At 46.1% G+C, this 21,530-nt stretch overlaps 2 protein-coding genes across 5 annotated transcripts; both read right to left on the bottom strand.

Annotated features, from left to right (window-relative positions):
- Positions 1 to 1,838: 1,838 nt before the first annotated feature.
- On the bottom strand, positions 1,839 to 7,773 carry LOC310837563 (cholinesterase-like). The gene is made up of 4 exons (XM_083724351.1): positions 7,622 to 7,773; positions 5,358 to 6,837; positions 4,409 to 4,575; positions 1,839 to 2,751 (listed from the first exon to the last, which is right to left on the bottom strand). The coding sequence occupies exons 2-4, from the start codon at positions 6,824 to 6,826 to the stop codon at positions 2,693 to 2,695; spliced, it is 1,695 nt and encodes a 564-aa protein (XP_083580477.1). The 5' UTR covers positions 6,827 to 6,837; positions 7,622 to 7,773; the 3' UTR covers positions 1,839 to 2,692.
- Positions 7,774 to 10,722: 2,949 nt separating this feature from the next.
- On the bottom strand, positions 10,723 to 20,314 carry LOC310837470 (cholinesterase-like). Of its 4 annotated transcripts, none has more exons than XR_014560552.1 (5): positions 20,208 to 20,309; positions 15,705 to 17,205; positions 12,957 to 13,537; positions 12,609 to 12,742; positions 10,723 to 11,690 (listed from the first exon to the last, which is right to left on the bottom strand). XR_014560552.1 is itself a non-coding variant. In XM_083724102.1 (5 exons), exons 1-4 carry the CDS (start codon positions 20,272 to 20,274, stop codon positions 12,627 to 12,629), a joined length of 1,785 nt encoding a protein of 594 aa, XP_083580228.1. In that variant the 5' UTR covers positions 20,275 to 20,314; the 3' UTR covers positions 10,723 to 11,690; positions 12,609 to 12,626. The 4 variants fall into 4 exon arrangements, 2 of the variants coding, with proteins under 2 accessions (XP_083580228.1, XP_083580229.1); XR_014560553.1 differs by lacking the exon at positions 20,208 to 20,309 and adding an exon at positions 19,101 to 19,254; XM_083724102.1 differs by having other exon boundaries at positions 12,609 to 12,697; positions 13,392 to 13,537; positions 20,208 to 20,314.
- Positions 20,315 to 21,530: the final 1,216 nt, after the last annotated feature.

Below are 21,530 nucleotides of genomic sequence, written 5' to 3' on the forward strand. Positions count from 1 at the left end.
TGAAACCAACCACCTGTCTCCTTGATCCTTACCTATCCTGGCTAATAAAAGCTAGCCGGGAAGGGCTGGGCGATGGGCTTCGCGGGTTGGTGAATGCTTCTCTCTGCGAGGGAGCCTTCCCAGACCCGCTAGAAGAGGCGATTATCAAACCACTTCTTAAAAAACCATCTTTAGATGCGGCCAATATGGGTAATCATCACCCAGTCTCAAATCTTCCATTCTTGGGCAAGGTGATTGAGCGAGTGGTTGCTGAACAACTCCAGGCACGCCTGGAAGAAGCAGACCATTTGGATCCCTTCCAGTCAGGATTCAGGCCTCATCATGGGACTGAAACTGCCTTGATCGCACTGGTTAATGATCTCTGGCGAGCTAGGGACAAAGGTGAGAGCTGTTTCCTAGTTCTGCTGGATCTGTCAGCAGCATTTGATACCATAACATCCTTCTGGACTGTCTAGAGGGGCTGGGGGCACTGTTATACAGTGGTTCCACTCCTTCCTCCCAGGCCGTGTTCAGAAACTGGGGGGGGGGGGTGAGTGTTCAGACCCCTGTGGGGTACCTCAGGGTTCTGTCCTTTCCCCAAGCTTTTCAACATCTACATGCAGCCGCTGGGAGAGATCATCAGGGGGGTTGGGCTGGGTGTCCATCAATATGCGGATGATACGCAGCTCTACCTCTCTTTCAAATCAGAACCAGTGAAGGCGGTGAAGGTCCTGTGTGAGTGTCTGGAGGCTGTTGGAGGATGGATGGCGGCTAACAGATTGAGGCTGAATCCTGACAAGACAGAAGTACTGTTTTTGGAGGATAGGAGGTGGACAGGTTTGGAGGACTCCCTGGTCCTGAATGGGGTAATTGTGCCCCTTAAGGACCAGGTGTGCATCCTGAGAGTCATTTTGGACTCACAGATGTCCATGGAGGCGCAGGTCAATTCTGTGTCCAAGGCAGCCCTGTTTACCAGCTCCATCTGGTACGCAGGCTGAGACCCTACCTGCCCACAGACTGCCTCACCAGAGTGGTGCATGCTCTGGTTGCCTCTCGCTTGGACTACTGCAATGCGCTCTATGTGGGGCTATCTTTGAAGGTGACCCAGAAACTACAACTAATCCAGAATGTGGCAGCTAGACTGGTGACTGGGAGTGGCTGCCGAGACCATATAACATTGGTCCTGAAAGACCCACATTGGCTCCCAATACATTTCTGAGCACAATTCAAAGTGTTGGTGCTGATCTTTAAAGCCCTAAATGGCCTCGGTCCAGTATACCTGAAGGAGCGTCTCCACCCCCATCATTCTGCCCGGACACTGAGGTCCAGCGCCGAGGGCCTTCTGACAGTTCCTTCACTGCGAGAAGCCAAGTTACAGGGAACCAGGCAGAGGGCCTTCTCAGTAGTGGCACCCATCCTATGGAACGCCCTACCATCAGATGTCAAAGAGAACAAGAACTACCAGACTTTTAGAAGAAATCTGAAGGCAGCCCTGCTTAGGGAAGCTTTTAATGTTTGATGCATTACTGTATTTTAATATTTTGTTGGAAGCTGCCCAGAGTGGCTGGGGAAGCCCAGCCAGATGGGTGGGGTATAAATAACTTATTATTATTATTATTATTATTATTATTATTATTATTATTATTAAATGGGGTGGTTAATTAGAGGCCAAAGGAACAGTAATGGCAAAGTGAGTGTGTCACACAATAGCTCAGCTGCCAAATATTTTACACTTCCAGCACATCTGGGAACCTCGCTTCTTGGAAAGACCTGCATAGATTTAGCTATCATTCCTGTTATTCCTTTTAACAACAACAACAACAACAACAACAACAACAATAAAACACCAAACACTTGCATTATTTTCAAACGTATATATTTCCTCACAAAGTCTGCCTTTATCTACACATTTCAACTAAGCACATTCCTTTTTAATATGCATTTTGGTATGTATCTGAGCTGAAACCCAGTATGCAGTATTTAGTGAACTGTGAAAACCAAAATCTGCCTGTGTTCTGATCTGCATATTTTTTTCAGGTTGATTCAGTGAAAAATTCAGATGGAACAAAAGCTTCAAGGATCCCTAATCTTGATATCTTCTTGTGGTGGTTGGAAAAACCTATGGATGTGAATGATGACAAAAGGGGTAACCCGGCTGCCCTATGAGAGAATGAGGCTGTACTCACTTCATTCCTTTCAGTTTCAGTCCCACTCAAGCACTCGCTACCTGTTTATACTGAACATTTGAAGAGTCTCTCCAGAATGCACAGGCTAGGCCATGCTGCCTAGGGGATGCATGACTGACATCAGCATAAAGGAGTCCTATAGGCCATCTGTCATGGATGCTTTAGCTGAGACTCCTGCATTGCAGAGGGTTAGCCTAGATGACCCTTGGGCCCCTCCCAACTCTGATACTATTATTCTATGCAGGTGGCTGCCTCCTTGGGGATGGAAACCCTAAATGAGCCCATGTCTTCTGCAGATCCCATTCATCCACTCAGTTGCCCAGAGTACCAAATGCCTGAGCAGGATTTACATTTTCATCAACTGCCTATTTGTTTTTTTCTTCAGTCAGTTTTGTCCCAATGAACAGCTGCGTTGTGAATAGTTGTGTTAAGGAGCAGGCCTAGCTGAAACTGTTTCTAAGGCATGATTTCCCCCATTTCAGAGCTTCCCTTTTCACTTGCTGCAAGATATTTCCTCTTCTGCCTTTCTAAGTTTCTGTCGCACTGTTCTCCAAAGTAGATGAAGCAGGAACTTCTGGAGATTTTTCTGTGAAAGACAAAGGTGGGACAGAGGGGGAAAACTGATAAGCAGAAGGTTAAACAACTATCCATGCAGCAGATTGCTTGGTCTCCTGACTTTTGTTTTTAAGCAAAAGCGGAATCCCCGTCCCCACATTTTTATGGTACCCTTCATGCCCCACTGAAGATGGGGTCTTAAGCTGCTTCAGGGGCAAAACTCTCAGAGGTGGCTGAGGGGAACAGGTGTTCCTTTTCCCCCTCACTTTACCAATTTATTTATTTTTTTAAAAAAAATCCATTACCGCTACTCCTACAATGACAATAACAAGGTTTCTTTTTCCACAGCATGCAGCCATCATGTCTCCTGTACCAGAATGCTGTGGGAACTGATGAGGCCTTTTTTAAAAAAAGCAGAGGATGGGGAACCTGTGGCCCTCCAGATGTTGTTGACCTGTGGTGATCATCCCTGACCAGTAGCCACTAAAGATAAACAGATCTGCCAATTTTGGTGCTCCCAGTTTCTCATTTCTTCATTCTTAAATTCAGTTCCTCACATTCCTGCAGATGCCGGCAATTTAGGTGGAAAAGGACTCATGAAAATATGTGTGGAAGATCATTTATCTATTTGTGTCGTTTTGTTAGGTTGTTTAATGTTCTTGCTGTTTCAATATGTTTCATTAGGCCAGTTGCCTGGGAAAACAAGGAAAAGAATTGAATTGTAAGCAAGTGAAGGCTGAGGGTTTGGGGCAGCTGTGGCACCTGTTGCTAAGGGATTTGGGGTGTTGGGAGAATGACCTTTGGAGGGTGGTTAAGTCAGTGAGGGGAGAGGAGAAGAGGAACCTTGGAGTACTGAGGGAACAATACTGTTGTGGAGAGTTTGTGGAGAACCTTTGATAAAAGAAAACCGTCCTCAATTTCTTGAAGTGGCCGTGAGGAGAACTGAACAGGACCGTGATGTGAGAAAGAACAGCTAGATGATGATCCGCTTTCAGCACTGGTGCCTGGTTTGCTGAGGCAACTCTTTCTTAGAGAGGGACATATTTGGGCCTTGTTCTAGAACATTCTGGGCTCACAGAAGATAGCGCTGGTTCCAAGTTTTGGAGGGCCTTTGAACAAAGCACATGTCATGAGGCCCCTTCTCTTACCGAGTCAACTGCCACTCTGGCATTTTCACCGGCTGGTATTATTCACCTTTCTCCTCATTGCTACCACCGGCTTGTTTGCCAGATGGAGAGACAAGCAGACAGGGACACCCACTGCTTTGCCTTTTCACCCACCCACCCCTTGTCTGAGCCAGGGTGACAGGCAGGTGTACAAGCAGGTTGCAACGGTGAAGAAGAGAAGCATGTGAGGAGGGATCCTGTCCATGGTCCCTCTCCTGGGGTGTGGGCCCAGAACATATGCCCCACAATGCCACCTCTTTGTGCAGCCCTCACAGAAGTATTGCCTACTTTCAGTGATATCCCTTCTCGTAGTGGTTGCACTGGGGGCATGGTTCTGATCACGCCAAGGCCACAGGTCTCTTTCCCTCACGAGCCACCTGCCTATTCCTGTATTGCAGGGGCTTGCACTAAATGATCCTTGGGGTTTGTTCTAACTCTACAATTCTCTGATTCTGTTCTGTGATTCTAATCCAGAGATGGGAACTGCATATGGTTCCTTTCCTAAAAGGGCCCTGATCACACCTGTTTGTGTGGCCTTAGAATGCAAGGAGCTCAGGAAATCGCATTGTGGGCTAGGTGACATCTGTTTGAGCTGGGCTGCCACATCTGTGCCAATGTGGAAGAACTTCTGCTCTGTGGGGTTGTAGACAGGCCACTGTGCCTCATCTCCCATGGACCCAGTGGGATTCCTGTAGAGGAAACAAAGAAGTCAGAGCCATATCTCAGCCTCAGATTGGTTTGCAGGGTGAAGCTTCCAGTGTTGTATAATTTAATAAACAGATGAGCCACACCAGAATTTAAATGCTGTCTAAACCTTGCTCCCAGTGCTGCTGGGAGTGCTGTGCCACAAATAAAAGTTGCCCCATAGCCAACATCAGAAGTGGGCAGCTATGCAAGGATTCCAGTTGCTGACAGCAGTCCTGTATATGGGCAACAGATTCTCATTAGGAAAAATGACTGTGTTTCTCAAAATGGTGCCCTCCAACCCAGGATCACACATGCTGTGGTAGAAGCTTACTCACAGGTGCAGGCATTGTCCATGATAACTACAGCAGAGGTGGAGAACGCTTTTCAGAGCAGGGGCCAAATTACCTCATACATAAGCTTTAGGGAGCCAAAAGTGGGCCGGTCAATGGATGTGACTCTTGCCTTGTACAATAGGCTACATTCCTGCCATGAAAACATCAATCTCTCCATCGAGGCATGCAAGAAATATTACCTCACTTTAACGACATATTCCAGTCTGGGAAAAGACCTCAAGGATGGCACAGAACCCAGCAGGTGAGAGGGGTACACTGGGGAGGGAGACGCCCAATGACTGGACAGAGAGAATCCCACCCATCCTCCACAAAATGGAAGCCTTTTAGCAAAGGAAACAACCCACAACATTCAAGCTGAACCACATTCACAACCTGTGCAAAGGTGCCATCAATGACACAGATGATCCGAAAGAGTTTGATTAATGCCTTACCCGCTTCTGGCAAATTCTGCCCAGTATCGCATCACTTGGTGGCTCAATTCGGCTTCAGCGGCCTTCACCTCCGACCGGTTTGTTTGCAACACTAATTCCACGCTTCCAAACAAGTAAGGTACCTCAGCTCCATGAGGTGTTCCTGCCCATTCAGGCCAAATAGAGTCAGGATTGCGGTGGTCAAAGGAGTAAACATAAACTTGGTTCTTATTTTTCCCCACCTTCTCAGCAAACTCAAGCAGAGGGCACACAAAGAAGTAATCTCCCATATAATGACTCATGGCCAAATGATATTGTTCCGACCCATGGCTACCTTCAGTGTACTTCTGTAGCACATCCTGGTCAACCTTTTGTTTGGTTCCTCCTTTGAAAGTTCCATTGACTGCTATAAGGGCCTGCTCCCGGGTCAGTATTGCATCCTTCAATGTCATGTTAGGAAACATAAAAAATACCATAGTTGACCCTTCATCAGCAGTGACGCCAGTGAGAATGGGTTTGCCATGAACAAGACCACTCTCCAGCAGCTTTGGGGGATCATCTGGGAGGAACTCCCCATCCGTTGTCAATGAGAAGAAAGTTTGCAAGGCATCAAACATTTTGCTGTTCATTTCCAACCCCTGTAGGCAGCTTACCATAGCACTGTGGTTAGCTTTAGGGCAAACAAGGCCACTCACCATTGCTGAATCTCTTAGGGCATTTTCAGGATTCTTCCAACCCCAGGGGGCATTGGGAACTCCACTCTGAAGCACAGCACGGGCAAAAAGGGGTTGGCTGGCCGGTGAAAGCAGGTGGAAACCAACTGCGGCTCCTCCAGCACTTTCGCCAAAGAGAGTTATCCGGGTTGCATCACCGCCAAACACAGCTGCGTTCTCACTCACCCACTTCAGAGCCAGATGTTGGTCCCACAAGCCAACGTTTCCTGGGGCATCTGGCGGCAGGTACAGGAAACCTAGGGTCCCCACACGGTAATTCATGGAGGCCACAATGACATTCTCTGTAGCTGCTAACAAGGCCCCATTGTACATATCCAAAGAGGCTGTGCCAATGATAAAACCCCCGCCATAGATCCAAAGGAGGATGGGCACTGGTGTGACTGGCCGTGGGTGGGGCACCCAGATGTTGAGGAAGAGGCAGTCCTCTGAAAGTGGTGTGTTAGCAGCAAATAGCTCTGCAAATGGCATTTTTTCAATGTTTACCTGAAGGCAAGTGTTGCCAAAGCTGGTGGCCTCCAAGACCTGGCTCCACGGCTGATGTGGAACTGGCTTCTGGAAGCGCAGTTTGCCTATGGGGGGCTCAGCATAGGGGATGCCCAGGTAGGCGGTCACAGAGCCAGAGCCAGCTGGGAGTATTTTGCCTTTAATGGGACCACTGCTGGTGACCACCACAGTATCATCTTCTGAGGCAGAGCTGGAAGCCAGGAGGAAGAGGAGGAGGCACAAGGAGGATGGTGAAGTCCAGAAACAACACATAGCGGCTGCAGCTGAACGAATCAGAAATAAGGGTGGGGTGGGAAACATTAGAATACGGGACATTTGAATAATGTAATCAATCCTGAATACAAGAAGAAACCCAAATGGAAGGGTCAGTATCAAACAAATCTGCTTTTCGTATGTCCCTTCCTACAAAAGAACATATACCAAAATAAAAACTCTTTAAGGTGCCAGGGGACACTGTCCAGTTTTTCCTGGTATTTTGATGGTTTCTAGTCCCTGTACCATTAAATAAATGGTTATTAATTCCTATTTTATTTAACAGAAGTTTTGGTTCCTCTAAATTATGATTGCAATAGGTAACTGGGTATATCACATCTCTCGATCATACACATCTGTCCTAACAGCTACAGTACACCTTAAATGGAGACATTGAGAAGTATCTTCAACTTGCTCAAATCTCCTGGGGAATCAACACCTGGTACTCAAAGCATCTCCAAACTGTACTTTAGCTATTCCACAAATAAGGTTTCTCCAGATCTATTGTTGTACAGTTTGACAGAAGGGGTTATTATTGAAATCGCCAAAGAGAAACCCAACCCCAAGAAAGGTAAAAACAGCAACAACATTGACACTGCTGGAACACAAGTTTCTGATTTCCTTTCCTATAGCAGGTCTTCTACCTGTTCTACAGAGAACATTTCCCCATTCTCATCCATTTTAAGAGACACTCTGATTTGTGATCTAGAGTTGCTGTGCCTCCAGTTTTTGGTAATGTTCTGAGTTATCCCCCATGGCCAGCTCATATCGCATTTCTGTTCCTTACAGACTCACCCTGATGGGGTTCTCCTGCTCCTCAGTATCCCCTGCAACTCACTCTGAAGAGGAAAGTTAGGTACAGCTGAGGATCCAGAGACTCTTATGAAAAACACCTGGGTGTGGTAGCATCTGCCCATCTGTACGTAAGCAAAAGTCAATGACCAACTGGCTTTGCTCACCCAGTGGGAGGAGGCTATACCTTGGCAGGATCCAAATGTAGGCCGGGGGTCAGGGAGACCTTGCTTTTACATAAATTGGGGGAAGGTGCAGGGGGAAAGACAATGGGCTCCCTCCAAAATAAGTCATACTCAGAGGAGACCCACTACAATTAAAGGACATGACTATGATAGGACCATTGATTTCCGTGTGTCCACTCTGAGTAGAACTTAAAAGGATTCAGCCCCAAGTTATTTCAATCCTTCTGTCCTTTGGCCATGGAGTGATACAAATGTCCACAAATACAGGGAAAGAGCAACCTGGAACTCCAATTTGGATTTTTGAAAAGCAGCTTTCCAAGAATATACACCCATTCCTAAGGCATGTGCAGGCAATGGGATTTATTCAACTAACAACTAGTGGATCAGCAACAGATTAAAAAAATAGGGATTAATACACAAATAGATTCTAATCTAGAATGCTCTAGCTTCTTCAAAGGTCCAGATGCGCCTATGGCGGCCTCTCCCATCAGGCTTTTCTCACAGTCAGTTTGGGGATGCAACCAATGAGTAAGGTCCTTCTAGATCCATAATTTGATGGCAGTTTAGCAAGGAACTCCAACCAGCAGGTGGCAGCAGAGATGTTGCAATAGCAACTGGGGTGCGTTGCAAGAGGGAGCTCCAGCTAGGGTTGCCAAACTTCAAAAAGTAAAATTCATGACACCTGGGAGTTCCTAACAGCTTTTTGAGCTGTTACCACTGATTTGCCCATCTGAGGCCATTTTTTAAACCCGAAAACCAGGACATGTCAGGAATTTTCCTGACGTATGGAAAGCCTAGAATTGCAACACTAGGAGGGCTTTACTGCAGTGCCCAGAATTGTTTGAGGGAAGAAATGTGCTTTGAATGTGCTTCAAATGAATATTTTATACGCACCTTGACTGTGTGTGTAAGTCCCTTTCCTGAACTTCCTGGGTCTGCCAGGAACCTTGACTCTCGTTTTTTCCATATTTTTTTTATTATTTTCATTAATAAAATAAAAACATAAAATATAAGAACATTATAATAGCCATTTCTAAAACATTTGCTCCGCCGAGCTCGTGACTTCCTCCCTCCCTTCAACTGGTTTCTAATTTCCTGATAAATTATATACACATTTCTGCTGTCAGTTTCTGTCCTTCAATACATCTCAAGTCCTTCTATTATCCATGGTCAGATACTATTTTTATATTATGTTGCAGGATTCATATCAATCCTACTAGTGTCTTCACAATTTACTCCAATCTCTCTGGAATTTCAGATCGCCTTGGTTCCAGATCCTGACAGTCAGTTTGGCTAACTCTGCATAGTCCATCATCTTCATCTGCCACTCCCTGATCAATGATAATTCTTGTGATTTCCATCTTTGGGCTAAAATAATTCTTGCTGCAGTGGTGGCATACATAAATAGTCTTTGGTCTGCTTTTGTTATCTCTTCTCCCATCAACCCAAGCAAAAACACTTCCGGTTTTGGGGGGAAGGTATATTTTTAACCTGACTCTTGCATTGAACCTGAACTCTTGCTGAAGACTGAATCACCATCTGAATGTGACCACCCTCTGGAAGATAATAGCCATTGTGCATTTGAGAAGGACAGTTAATGCCTTAGCGGGCAAACTCTGCTCAGTATCGCATCACTCTGCCATATATGTTTGTTTATAAATGCTCTACTAAATAAATAAGTAAAGCAGGCAGTGTTCCACTAAAAACAATATATATATAATCTAGTACATATCAGTAGAGCATGAAACTCTTGATCTCAAGGTTGTGGGTTCGAACCTCACATTGGGTGGAAGAATCCTGCACTGTAGGGGGCTGGACTAGATGATCCTCATGGTCCTTTCCAACTCTATGATTCTGTTCTATGACTCTCTCTCTCTCTCTCTCTCTCTCTCTCTCTCACACACACACACACACACACACACCAGCTTAAATAAATGTTCTTGCATGACACCGCCAAATTGTGTGGCACACATATTTGTCTATAAAATAGCAACCACATTTATTATAAACTTCCCCTTTTTCAGTTAAGGGCACAGTAGGAGGGTGCTGTTCCCTTGGTCTCTCTCTACTGCCCAACAATTCCCAAAAGAGTTTTTTGTTTTTTTAAAGGTGTTCTGCTAACCAGCACAAAGAGAACAGCTCTCTTTGCTGACCTTGGGGTTCTTTCAGCAAACAAGCTACAGTCATTCACCTTCGGGACCCTGGCTTTGAACATGTTCTGTGTTTTCTAGGAAAATGTGAGTTGCTGATTGCTTGTTTTTAGGTTCCCTCCCCGGTACGCCCCAGTTCTTTCGCACATCTGCCTCAAGGATAGGGAAACCAGCCAAGCTGGATCCATAAAGGACTGTAGGTGAGGCTAAGGTAAAGGTAAAGGGACCCCTGACCATTAGGTCCAGTCGTGGCCGACTCTGGGGTTGTGGCGCTCATCTCACTTTATTGGCCGAGGAAGCCGGCGTACAGCTTCCGGGTCATGTGGCCAGCATGACTAAGCCGCTTCTGGCGAACCAGAGAAGTGCACGGAAACGCCGTTTACCTTCCCGCCGGAGCAGTACCTATTGATCTACTTGCACTTTGTTGTGCTTTTGAACTGCTAGGCTGGCAGGAGCAGGGACTGAGCAACGGGAGCTCACCCCGTCATGGAGATTCGAACTGCCGACCTTCTGATTGGCAAGTCCTAGGCTCTGTGGTTTAACCCACAGCGCCACTCGCGTCCCTGTAGGTGAGGCTACCCAACTCTTAATCACCTGACATCAGACATCATGGTGGTGGATGTGAAGTGTTTTCCTTTGCCTGCAACCACATGTCTTCTATGCAGACTCCCAATATTAAGCCCAAAAGGATTTCAGGATCTTTTTGCTAGAGTTATGGCATGAATATGTGTTAACCTTTTCCCCGCAAGAAAACTCATACACAAGAGGAGCAAAGAAAGACTGGTTTATTGCATGAAATGAAAGTTTCAGAATATATGGATGCCGCTTCAGACAGCAAAATTACCCCATAGGCAAGCAGCAGCTCTTGCCACACCAACACACCTTGATTTAAAGAGTAAAAGAATCCCTAACTATTCCCAAAAGTCTGCAGAAAGTGTGTGTGACAATATTGCCACAGAACTGACACTGAAAGTAAAGTAAGAAAGGGAAGCAGAGGGGCATCTGTGTCCTGAAGCAAAGCATGTTTTGGTTCCTTGAGGGTGTAGAGTTTATTACTGGAGTTTGGAGAGTCAGCTAACCATTGAAAATCGAGCGGGTTTGTACTCATTTTAGCCAATGCATCCTTAAGGAGAGGAAAGGGGTTGAGCAATTTCTTATAACTCCGACATGGATTTGTTCTATTGCCTCTTTCCCACAAGCTCCTGTCTGTTTCCTATGTCATTTACTTTGTTCTGTTGGTTGGTGAAAGAATAGAACCCTCGTGAGAAATGGCTAAACTGGTGATCTTTGTTTCCTGAAGCCTGAAGGTTATCTTACTGTGAAAGAGGCATGGCATTGTGGTATGTATTATGATTATTATTTGGGGGGAACAGGTGGAAGAATGAAGTTGTTAGCTTTGAACTACAGGAATCAAACTAGCACTCATCAGGACCAAAGCAAAAGTAACTTAAACTTTGCTAATATCAAAAGGAAATGTATATTAGATGTTTCAGGAATCTACATCTGCCAAAGATATTGAAACCCACTTCTCAAAATGGCAGAACAGTTACTTTGCTAGAAGTTCAAAATTTCGCAGACACATAAAAGGTGTGTTTTCAATTGGTTGTGAGCATGTTAAGATCGCAGGAAGCAGTGGGTCTTTATCAGCATGGAAGTCCCAGAATATCTTGTCAGGTTGTCTTCTAGGTCACTTGGTAATGATGCTTTATACTTGAGGGACACAGAGTCAAGCAACACCTGTTGAAAAGATGAGTGTGGTTTGGTCAGAATGCAATATAGGCATGAATGAGAGAAATGCGTTTAGCCAAAAAAATGTGTGTGTTAGGCAAAACTGCAGACAAAAAAAAGTGTATTAGAATAAATTAGCACTATAATACTGATGAATTTTCATGAGCACTTAAATATATATATATATTGCTAATTGATGTGTAAATGTATGGTAAAGGCAAAGGTAAAGGACCCCTGGATGGTTAAGTTCTGTCAAATCAGACTATTGGGTGTGGCGCTCATCTCCGCTTTCAGGCCAAGGGAACCGGCATTTGTCCACAGAAAGCTTTTCTGGATCCTATGGCCAGCAGGACTAAACCACTTCTGGCACAACGGGACACCGTGACGGAAAGCAGAGCACACAGAAACACTGTTTACCTTCCTGCCACAGCAGTACCTATTTATCTACTTGCACTAGCATGCTTTCGAACTACTAAATTGGCAGGAGCTGGGACAGAGCAATGGGAGCTCACTCCGTCGTGGGGATTCAAACTGCCGACCTTCTGATCGGCAAGCCCAAGAGGCTTGGTGGTTTAGACCACAGCGCCACCCATATCTCAGCATGTGGAAATGTGGAGAGATGAGGAAGAGGGTAACAGGAGAAAGCACTCGTCTACTTCAGCTCCCTTTGGGCTGCAGCACAAAGCCTTCCTGATGTGGGGAAATGAACAGGTGTTCATGTTCGCATTTAAAACATGGTTCCAGGCACAGGTTGCAGAAGGAAGCCATTTTAGCTGTGGGCCATACAAACCATTAAGCTGGATGACAGAGAGGGGAGAAAATGTCCTCCTCTCAACTGCTCGGTGTGGTCTACCCATTCATTCTCTGTTCATTCATTCATCTCTCTATACTCCCCAGCTCCAACATTTCCTCTGTAGTCCTAATGACCTTTCATGGAGATGCCCTTTATTGGGTTGTGGATTCCTTTTTCCCGTCCTCCTCCTTGTGTGAAGCAGCAGAATCCTCTTTCAATTTGTCTGTAGAAGAAGGAAGAAGAAGAAGAAGAGTTTGGATTTGATATCCTGCTTTATCACTACCCGAAGGAGTCTCAAAGCGGCTACCATTCTCCTTTCCCTTCCTCCCCCACAACAAACACTCTGTGAGGTGAGTGAGGCTGAGAGACTTCAGAGAAGTGTGACTAGCCCAAGGTCACCCAGCAGCTACATGTGGAGGAGCAGGGAATCGAACCCGGTTCACCAGATTACGAGTCTACCGCTCTTAACCACTACACCACACTGGAAATGAGATGTTGAAGACTCTAGAACAAGGGTCGCCGACCTATTTAGGCATATATCCACATCTGGATTTTGGAGTGAGTGCCCAGCTCTGGTTTCTTCTCATAGAAGTGAGAGAGGAAGTGGGAAAGAGTCTCAATCTTCCAGCTTCCTCCTTCAGTTCTTGGCTTTTCACAGGACAATTGGTAACCTCACTTACCATCTTATGGCCAAAGGATGGAGGGGTAGAGAGTACAGCCATGGGCACCCACGCCATTGCACCCATGGTCATCACATTGGCAATCCCTGTTTTAGAAGCCCAGGGCCAGTAGCATCTCCTTTCAGCTGTAGGTGATGCCAGTTACAGTACAGTCATTAGAAGCATTTGTCTTATGAGGTCTTAGCCCCCACCGCAGTCCACTCACACCCATACTGCAAGGCAAAGAACAGAGCTCACTTATCAGTGTATTGAAGAAAGTGCAGTGTTGCACAGGTGACCTATCCACAACCTGGGTTGGCTCAGTGCTTAGGTGGAAGAAGTTCTGCTGTGTGGCATTGTAGAGCGGCCACTCTACCTCACCGGCAGCTGACCCCGTTGGTTTCCTGCAGAGGATGTAAAACAAATATGTAGCCCTAAACACCAATATACTGCGCTCCATCCTCCATCCAGGCAAAAGGCATTATCAGAGTTTGGGGATATATCACAGTCAGGCAAAAAAGACACTTGAGGAGCAAAACAGAGCCAGTGAGAGCTGGAGAATTCTGAAGGCCAGATATTCACAGGAACACATTTGGACCTCGTCAGATTTGCAGATGACACCAAACCGGGAGGGTTAGCTAATGCCACAGAAGACATGATCAGAATTCAAAATGACCTTGACAGATTGGAGAACTGGGCCCAAGCTAACAAAATGAATTTCAGCAGAGAAAAATGTAAGGTTCTGCACTTAGGCAGGAAGAACCAGATGCTCAGATATAAGATGGGGGACACCTGGCTTACTAGCAGTGCATGTGAAAAGGATCTAGGAGTCTTAGTGGACTGCAAGCTCAACATGAGTCAACAGCAGCACACAAAGAAAGGCTAATGCTATTCTAGGCTACATAAGCAGAAATATAGCGTCCAGCTCAAGGGAAGAAATAGTACCAATAGTATCTTAGTCAGACCACACCTGGGATACTGTGTCCAATTCTGGGCACTACAATTTAAGAAGTTGGAGTGTGTGCAGAGGAGGGCAACCAAGATGATCAAGGGTTAGGAAGCCAAGTCTTATGAGGACCAATTGAAGGAGCTGGGAATGTTTAGCCTGGAAAAGAGGAGACTGAGGGAAGAGATGATAGCAAGCTCTCTCTTTTTCTTTTCCTTTTTGTTATTGATACATGAAAAAAGAAAAGAAACACAGGACAAGAAATACAAACCAAACCACAATATAGACAATATTAGTTACAAATCAATAAAACAAAAAGCGGTCCTTTGACTATAGACCCGACCTCCCATCCATTCCTTATTTCAATTATCTGTTGCCAATACACGTTTTTGTCTTAAATTAACTAATTATTGATTTATCTAAGATTTCAGATCTTTCTTAAATCTACTACTAAAGTTATTCAAAGGCTGCAACAGAGTTTAAGCTTCTTGTAATTGTTTTTCAAATGAACTTTATAGACTTCCCATTTTGAGATGAAGATAGCAAGCTCTTGTAAAGTGAGGCAGGGCTGGCTCAGGGAGAGTGGTGGGAGATGTGCCCCCCCCAAAAAAAAACCCCAGGAAGATTGCCCCAGCAACCACCACCACCACCACACACACACACACACACACACACAACCACATACAACACCTCTGCTTGGGAGGTTCTGGTCTCTCTTTCCTTGGAGGTTGCTAAACAGTGGTTGGATGGCCATCTCTCATGGATACTTTAGCTGAGATTCCTGCATTGCAGGGCGTTGAACTAAATGACCCTTAGGGTTGCTTCCAACTCTACAGTTCTATGATTCTATGATCTCATTGTACACTTCCCAAACCTGGGGATCTCCAAATGTTCTCAGTTACAACTCCCACCGGCTCCATGTTCAATAGGCATAATAGGAATGGCAGTCAAAAACATATTGGAGGGTATCAGGCTGGGGAAGGTAGCTTTTGTGGGAATGTTCTGGGGTGCAGGAGAGGATATATTATGAGATTATATCCTAATCCAATTTGTGCTAACAAGTTCCCAAAATATCAGCAGAGTTTATAGACATCCCCCTTTAAGTTCGCAACGGTAACGTCTGCACAGGTTCGCTAGAACCTCTACAATAATTACTCTGGTAATTTCCCCTTTGTTCCCTCTTAAAATACAAGACACGACACAGTCTTTATAAAAGTATAAAAGAGTTTACTCACGTTCTGTTCACAATATGATCCCAGAAGGCAGACAGCTTTAAAAAGGTAAAATACACTCAGAATCTATCTTATAGCAAGATAGTCCTTTCCTAGAGCATCCTTAGATGTTTCCACATTGAAGGAAGATGGCAGAGAGAGGCAAGAGAGACAAGAGAGAGAATGGCTGCCTGCCCTGTGCCACACCCACCTCTGGTCACATGCGGAGGAAGTCCGTCCCCAGGAAGTTTACCTGCTTGCTGGGCAGACATCCCTCCCCATGTTCTAACATGTACACTCTAGGAATGTTGTCATTGACTGCTCCTGTGTTTTACATCCCACAGCTTTAAGGGTTGAAAGGGCTTGCCTTCTGTATAAAGGTGAAGGGCAAGCGAGGAAAAGGTAATGCCTTACCCACTTCTGGAAAACTCTGCCCAGTATCGCATCACCCTGCGGCTCAGATCCGCCTCAGCTTCTGTGTAAGTTTGATTGGCGGCCACAGCTTTCTCGAGGGTTCCAAACAAGTAAGGCAGCTCAGCATCATGGGGTGCCCCAACCCACTCAGGCCAAAAAGAGCCTGAGGTGTGGTGCTTGAAGTAGTAAGCGTACACAGGGCTCCCAACTTCTTCCAGCTTCTTAGAGAATTCATCCATTGGGCACGAAAAGAAGTAATCGCGAAAGGACTGTGACAAGGCCCTGTGGTACTGAACTGGATCCTGGCCTTCCTTGCTGTACTCCAATGCCACAGCCTGGGCAACTTCTTCCGTTGCATTTCGTATTGCCATCCGTATCCCTTTCAGAAGTAGCTCGTGAGTGAACTGGTGGCGCTCGATGCCAGGAAAACTAAACGGCATAAAGGTGTTCCCTTCGTCAGAGGTAAAACCAATGAGAACTGGCTTGAGTTTGATGTGCCCAGGCTCCAGAAGCTTCTGAGGGTCATGAGGCAGGAAATCTCCATCTGTTGTTGGTATCACAGGAAGATCGATAAGATATTTGCCTTTCTCAAAGAGGAGCATTTCCTGTGGAGAGAATTCTGTGGCATTTGTCGCCTGTAGGCAGCTCATCACAGCGCTGTCATCGCCATCAGCACAGCCCACCAGCTGGGCGATAGCGAGGGATTTTTGCTTGGCTTCCTCAGGACTCCCCCAAGCCCAGATGGCACTGGGAGATCCACTCTGAATCACAGCTTGGGCAAAAAGGGGCTGGCTGCCTGGTGAAAGGAGGTGGAAACCCACTGCTGCTGCTCCAGCGCTGTGGCCAAATATGGTCACCCGAGTCGGATCTCCTCCAAAGGCGGCGGCATTCTCATTGACCCATCTCAGAGCCAGCTGTTGGTCTAGCAAGCCCAAATTTCCTGGAGCTGCTGGTGGCATGGAGAGGAAGCCTAGCATTCCCAGGCGATAATTCAGGTTGACAACTATCACTCTCTCGGTAGAGGCTAAGGATTCCCCTTTGTACATGTCCAGGGAAGATGTCCCAGTGAAAAATCCCCCTCCGTGAATGAAAACAAGGACAGGGGTTGGTGTAGAGGGACGCGGGTGGGGAACCCAGATGTTGAGAAAGAGGCAGTCTTCTGACAGTGGCGTATTGGGTGCCCACACGTCTGCATCAGGGATGCCAGAAAAAATAGACTGGTGGCAAGAGTTGCCATAGCTGGTGGCTTCCAAGACTTGGCTCCATGGCTGATGTGGAAGGGCCTTCTGGAAACGCAATTTCCCCACCGGGGGCTCAGCATAGGGGATACCCAGGTAAGCCGTCACAGAGCCGGAGCCAGCTGGAACATGCTTGCCCTTGATGGGGCCACTTTTGGTGACCACCACGGTGTCATCGCCAGGGGCAGAGCCAGAGGCAGGTGAAAAGAGGAGGAGAATGTAGATGTAGGGGAGTGAAGAGAGGATACCAGGCATTGCAGCAGCTAGAAGGAGATTTTAAAAGTTACATTCAATAAAAGGCAGGTCATTTCTCTCTCAATGATCCGCTGCTCTGGCCTGCTCACATCAAGCCCTGCTCTGCGGTTCTTCCCCAAGGTCCCACAAGGGCAACACAGATCGTGGACCTTGGATGCCTTCTGCAAACAAGCCATGAGCTCCCTCACTTAGCAACCTGGGCTGACTCTGCACCTGGGCTCCGTTTACATTGTTAGAAAGGTGGCGAATCAAACAAATTTAACACATTTTCTCCAGGTTCATGTGTTCCAATGCTCAGCTATTCAGGAGGTTTGGGAGAGACCAGTTACTCTAGCCATTTCCTGCCCTATAGTCCATTTTTCTGTCTAGGAATGAAATTTAACCACCCATTTCTACATTCTTTATGTATGTCGATGTTCCTATTTCCCCCCCTAAATTGCAGCAGGGATGCAAATATGCTTGGAAGTGCATCAGGTGGCGGTCATTAATTTAATCCTTTCACTGCAGATCAAGAGACCAATGAATATTGCAAGGTTTCAACTCCCCTTTTGGAAATGTCCTTTGGATCCCATAACTCTTAATATAACTTGTTTATATTGATAAAAGCTCCACTGAACGCAGTGAAACTTATCTCTGAGTAAGCATGCACAGGGATTGCCTTGTACATCTATCCACAAGTCTGAGTTTTGACTCTGTGTGTTCCCTTGATGCAGTTGCTGTTTTGCTTTCTCCAGTGTTCCCAATGTTTCTTAAAGCAACAATTCTTTTTCCAGAACAAGGCTCTTTCCAGAAACAGAGGCTGATGGTGGATAGGTAATAGAGAGCCTTCATTAACATTTTTCATCCAGGACTTATGTCACAGGGACATTCTAGGCTGTCTGATGGCAAAATGCCCCCGGAAACTCAGCTGGACTTTTGAGTAAACATACATAGATGAAAGCTGTACCTGTGCATAAGCCACATTAATTCAATAGGACTTACTCCTGACTAGACATGGTTAGGATTGCAGCCTTTGCCATATCACAGGGATGTTGTTGGGACCCATTTCTTAGGAATGGGGGAGAAATTCTGTCTATCCAGTATGCATTTAAAGTTGAAACACAGCTATTCTGAATTTTGTGTCTGAATTTTGTGATACAGTTATCTAACCCAACAATGCTTACATAACTGGATGTATTAATGGAAAGTGAAAGGAAGAGTGAGGATCTTAGTGAAAAATAGCATAAAAATGCATTATATTAGGCAAATTGTTTCCCCCAAAAAATGCTAATCAGTCAAAACTGCATATATATATATATATATATATATATATATATATATATATATAATGAGAAATTCTTACCATGCTGCTACTTAATTTCCATGGCAATGTCTTTATAAATGCAAATGGATGCAAAATGTGGAGAGCCGAATTTATGGTTGGAAAAATGAGAACCAGAGAGAGACTGATATGGACAGAGTCACCATCCCTATTCAGAAGAAAGATCTTCTGGGATTGATGACACTTCCTTCCTACTAAGTGTGATTGGGAGTGCAACCTAAATAACCCACCTGAAGCAAAATAATTCAAGACCAGGTCACTAGACCTTTGGAAAACCTGCAAAGAGGGGAGGACTTCTGGGTCCTAAATGACAGAATGGGCATCTTTCCCCTCTTTCTCACACCCACACCCCAAAGGCTTGGGTTAAAGCTATGTGTAGCTGTTGTAGTTCAGAAAAATAGCAGTCCAAGGAAAAGATCAGCCAGGGTTGCCTTAAATACAGGAATTGCATAGATTCCTGCAATAGACTTGAACAGTCAACCATTGACATTGTTTCAGAATTAGATGCATGCAGACCTAGAAAGTCTAAATCCAAATCAATTCTTCAAAAGCAAATGGGTTTTCCTAATTGTAAGGACTCACCTCCCGTCTCCTTCGTGAGTTGTTTTCCACTCCTGATCCCAGCTCAGGCCAAAGGGGAGAACAAATTGCAGAAGGGAACCAGTGTGTTCCCTGCAATGTTCACAAACAACCAGCAGCGACAGAGGGTAACTGTGCTAACTGAAAAGAGCATTGACCTCTTGGGCTCTGTCCAAAGAGTGGGAGGATGCTATAGATTGACAAAGTGGAAGTTCATGTCTTGGATCAAGCATATGGGGAAATGGAGGCTTGGCTTTGCTAACGAGTGATAGGGCAGATTCCCAATCCTTGATATGCAACCTTGTGGCTTTGGGAGAAGAAGAGTCCCTGTCTAAGGCTATCAGGGGAATGGTGACTATGCTGTCCCCCACATACACACACTAATGGGGGCAGTGGGACTCTGAATACCAGGTGGGGAGAGCATTATTGTGCTCAACTCCTACTTCGGTGCATCTGATTGGCCACAGTGAGAACAGGATGCTGGACTAGATGGGCCTGGGGCTTGATCTGGAAGACTCGTGTGTTCATAAGAGTGTGTCTTAATTTATTTTAAATATTGTTGCATGCCACCCCACTCTTGAAGCAGTGCAAGATTCCAGGGGTTTCAGGCACCCACCCAGAGTTTGTGTTTCCTTTCAGAAATGAGGTCAAGCAGAGACTGTGGTGTCTTTAGGATGTATGGTTTATTTACATGTACAGTGGTACCTCGGGTTAAGAACTTAATTCGTTCCAGAGGTCCGTTTTTAACCTGAAACGGTTCGTAACCTGAGGCGCGCTTTCGCTAATGGGGCCTCCTGCTGCCGCTGCACCGCTGGTGCGCAATTTCTGTTCTTATCCTGGGGCAAAGTTCTTAACCTGGAGCAACCACTTCCTGGTTGGCGGAGTTTGTAACCCAAAGCGTCTGTAACCTGAAGCGTCTGTAACCCGAGCTACTACCGTATCATTAGAATCTTAGAATCATAGAACTAGAGAGTTGGAAGGGACGCAACCTGAGCCTACGATGGAGGTAAGCAGCCCAAAATAGTCTTGATTCTCCAGGATTCACAGCCTTGTACTGACAAGGTGGAAGTCCAGTGCTGGGATCAAAGGCATTGGGAAACAGAGACTTACTTTGATGTGGAGTTTGAAGGGAGATCTGCAACCTCACAGCGCTCAGAAGAGAAGGGTTCCTGAACATATTTTGGTTCTTTACTTTAAATGGTTTTATTCCACCGTTCCTATTGGCTTTTGGCGGTGTGTTAAGTAACATTAAAGCAAGCAATTGGCTTATGGCCCCTGGGCTTGCTGGCCTTCCACCAAGTGTGTCACAAGTTTATTTGTACTTACACTCTCACTTTTAAGAAAAAGAAGCAGTGAGACCTGGGTAAATAAATGCTACTGCCCTGCTATCCATTGGATAGCTCAGTTGGTTAGAGCGTGGTGCTGATAACGCCAAGGTCGCAGGTTCGATCCCGCATGGGACAATTGCGTATTCCTGCATTGCAGGGGGTGGGACAAAGGTGATTCTCAGGCTCCTTTCCAGCTCTGCAATTCCATGATTCTATGTATCTGGGAAAGGCAATGATGGAGCTTCAGGAAGCCTCACTTCTGGTAACTCCATGGCACACAGTGAGAATTGATGGGAGGAATTAGGGTTATATCTGATTCAAGAGAGAGAAGCAGCTGAGGGAGGTTTGGCAGGAATTGCTCAGGGGGGGGGGCCAGGGAGTGCCTGGGTGCAAGAAGAATTCTGACACAGCCCTGATTGGCTAAATGATCAAAAGGCATCATGCGAAGCAAGAGGGAGAGTCCCCCAGTAGAGAGTAGGAGGCAATCCAAGCTGAGGAACAGGGAAGCAAGAGGCAGAAGTATTTCCAGAGAGTGAGTGAAGGGCAGGAGAAACCCCTGCATGAATTGGAGTGAAGATGTGGCCTGTAAATAGAGGATTGTTTGTTTCGGAGGGTCTGTCTGAAAGAGGAACCGAGAAACAGGAAGAGCAGGTGCAGGAATTGTAACTTCACTTCGCAATTTACTTTTCCCCCTTTGTAACTGGAAAAATTGTTGGTGGATGTAATGGTTCTAGGGGTTGTTCATGCGTAAACCGGCACCACACCTGGCTGGGTTGCCTGAGTGAACCTTTTCTGTCCGGACAGCCATTCACCCGTGGCTGTCTCAATCGCTGGCAGAATCCATCAGTGGGCGTTTCTTGAACTTCTTCCAGCAAAGAAGCTCTTTGACACCTAGTCTCCGCCTACTCTCCCTGCGCGGAAGCCTTCTGCGCAAGGAGGGTGTGGGCAGCGGAGGACCCGTGCCCACCCTGCTGGTCCCCGGCGAGGAGTCATGGGACCGCCTCGCCAATTCCCCCATCTGCCCCCCTTCTCCACTGGTGCTACGCTGATTTCCTTCCCCAGAAGATGGGCTGCTTCTCCCCATCCCGGGACGCTCTCCGGAATC

Source organism: Podarcis gaigeae (assembly GCF_964106915.1).
Source record: "Podarcis gaigeae genome assembly, chromosome: 2".
Lineage (NCBI taxonomy): Eukaryota > Metazoa > Chordata > Lepidosauria > Squamata > Lacertidae > Podarcis > Podarcis gaigeae.

Coding starts and splice junctions, on each gene's coding strand:
- LOC310837563 (XM_083724351.1), bottom strand. CDS start 6,826: ATGTGTTGTTTCTGGACTTCACCATCCTCCTTGTGCCTCCTCCTCTTC. Junction 4,576..5,357: donor GCAGAATTTGCCAGAAGCGG/GTAAGGCATTAA, acceptor TTTCCTCTACAG/GAATCCCACTGGGTCCATGG. Junction 2,752..4,408: donor TTCTAAGGCCACACAAACAG/GTGTGATCAGGG, acceptor TGTCTTTCACAG/AAAAATCTCCAGAAGTTCCT.
- LOC310837470 (XM_083724102.1), bottom strand. CDS start 20,274: ATGTTCAGGAACCCTTCTCTTCTGAGCGCTGTGAGGTTGCAGATCTCC. Junction 13,538..15,704: donor GCAGAGTTTTCCAGAAGTGG/GTAAGGCATTAC, acceptor CATCCTCTGCAG/GAAACCAACGGGGTCAGCTG. Junction 12,698..13,391: donor TTTCTTCAATACACTGATAA/GTGAGCTCTGTT, acceptor CTTCTTCTACAG/ACAAATTGAAAGAGGATTCT.